Source organism: Chaetura pelagica, unplaced genomic scaffold, assembly GCF_000747805.2.
Source record: "Chaetura pelagica isolate M959 unplaced genomic scaffold, ChaPel_1.0 scaffold48, whole genome shotgun sequence".
NCBI lineage: Eukaryota > Metazoa > Chordata > Aves > Apodiformes > Apodidae > Chaetura > Chaetura pelagica.
This window is the reverse complement of record NW_009954241.1, coordinates 3,532,566-3,534,378: the sequence shown is the minus strand read 5'-3', so window position 1 is coordinate 3,534,378 and position 1,813 is coordinate 3,532,566. Positions and strand designations below refer to the sequence as shown.

The 1,813-nt window shown below is 35.4% G+C and overlaps 1 protein-coding gene across 1 annotated transcript in view; it reads left to right on the top strand.

Moving 5' to 3' along the window:
* The first annotated feature begins 619 nt into the window (after nucleotides 1-619).
* The window catches only part of SERPINA10 (serpin peptidase inhibitor, clade A (alpha-1 antiproteinase, antitrypsin), member 10), a 6,347-nt gene continuing 5,153 nt past the window's right edge, over nucleotides 620-1,813 (top strand). Inside the window, exon 1 of the mRNA XM_010003732.1 lies at nucleotides 620-1,328. Within this exon, the coding sequence (XP_010002034.1) occupies nucleotides 620-1,328 (709 nt within the window). The remainder of the gene's footprint in view (nucleotides 1,329-1,813) is intronic.

Sequence of the window (1,813 nt, the reverse complement as noted above, 5' to 3'; positions counted from 1 at the left end):
AGATGAATCCTGTAAGAATGGCAACCATGACTGAGATGCATACCATGGAGAACACAGAACACAGTGCAGAAAGGGAGCTACAGGTCTCTCAGCTCTCATAGGTCACCATTCACATTTTCTAGGATTACTCTGGGTCAGAGCTCTCCAGGGAAAATGTCATTGCCACCACATGTTGGGCAGAGTTTTTGTGCTTACAGCTAACGTGTCACAGGAGAAAAAGCTGCCATACAAGTCCAACAAGCCAATTTTTCATCCTAGGGCTGCATATTGTATTCAAAATATAGGTTTGATTTTGTAAAGGAATTACAAGTTAGCAAAGGAAAATCAGTGAAATACTTAATGACATGAACCACTAATACCAGAAGATCATTTATTCTGGATTCTGTTAATGATGTTGGAAACGTCTCTTTCACTGCTCTAAATTAGATCTTTCAGATAAGAACCAGATCTTAGAGTGCATACACTGAAGATGCAGAAAGACCACCTCCCTGTATATATGATATTTCAGATTGTGAACAGAACTAAAAAGTCATCCTGTTGCCTTTTTTTTCTTTCTCCATTTCCTTTACTAGAAAAACAAACAAACAAACAAACAAAAACCTCATTACTGGATGTCAACATGAAAACAGGAATTTACCTACTTCTCTTAAGTGAAATATGTGTTGAAATCAGCAAGGCTGGCATCAAACTTAAAACTCCCAAGCAGGAAAAAGTGATTAATTTATTGCACAGAAATAAAAATGTCAATATTTCTGAAGAGTGGCATCATCATAAAAATATTTCTAAGCCTTTTAAAGAACGAGTTCTCGAAGAGTTCACTCTCTACAACTTCACTGAAAGGACTGCAAATTTTGGATTTAACCTCTACAGAAAAATTGCAATGACACATGATAATAATGTCATCATCTCTCCCCTTTCCGTATCAACTCTCCTGACTGCATATATGGTGGCAGCCAAGGGAGAAACACACAGACAAATAGTAAAAGGTCTAAACCTGCATTCTTTGAAGGACAGAGTGGATCACTATAATCTACCAGCTTTGTTTAAACAAGTGAAAGATAACATTACAATGAATGATGAACTTCTCCTTGTGCAAGGCACTCTTTCTTTTATACGAGAGGACTTCAGACTCAAAGAGTCTTTCCTCAACTTATCTAAGCAGTACTTTGATATGGAATTCCTGAAAGTGGACTTTAAAAACTTCACACAGGCAAAATTTGTCATAAATCAAAATATTAAAAAAAAGACTAAAGGAAAAATCCCTGAGCTTTTTGAAGAGCTTGACCGCCATAATAAACTGCTACTTGTGGACTACGTTGTCTTTAAAGGTAACTGATGTTTTTCTTTTTCAAAATTATTATGTATTAGAAGACTTCATCTAAAGTGGGGGAAGCTTAAATGAATTCAGGTGCCCTGTTTTCTTGACATGTCTGTCTAGATTCACTTTCTCCTATCAGGTTTATTAATAAGAAATTATTTTTCAAGATAGGAAACCACAATTCCACTATGCTTTCTTCCATACAACAGGCCCTCAAAGAGAAAAAAAAGTCTTGCATCAAACTATCTCAAACCATTTTGGAGTGATCCCTCTTTATGACTTAAAAAGATGTTTAATTTTCACTCACCAATTAGACTAAAAAGCCTTAATTATGATAGTTTTTTGAATGGTGAATTCTGGGCATAAAAGCATGGCATGATTTTACATATTACACAAAAATGACAATACAAGTAATTTCTTTATTTCAGTCAAGATTTTTCTTTCTCCAGAGGTACCAAAGTGACCCCATTGTATTACCTTACAAGGTTAGGGAAA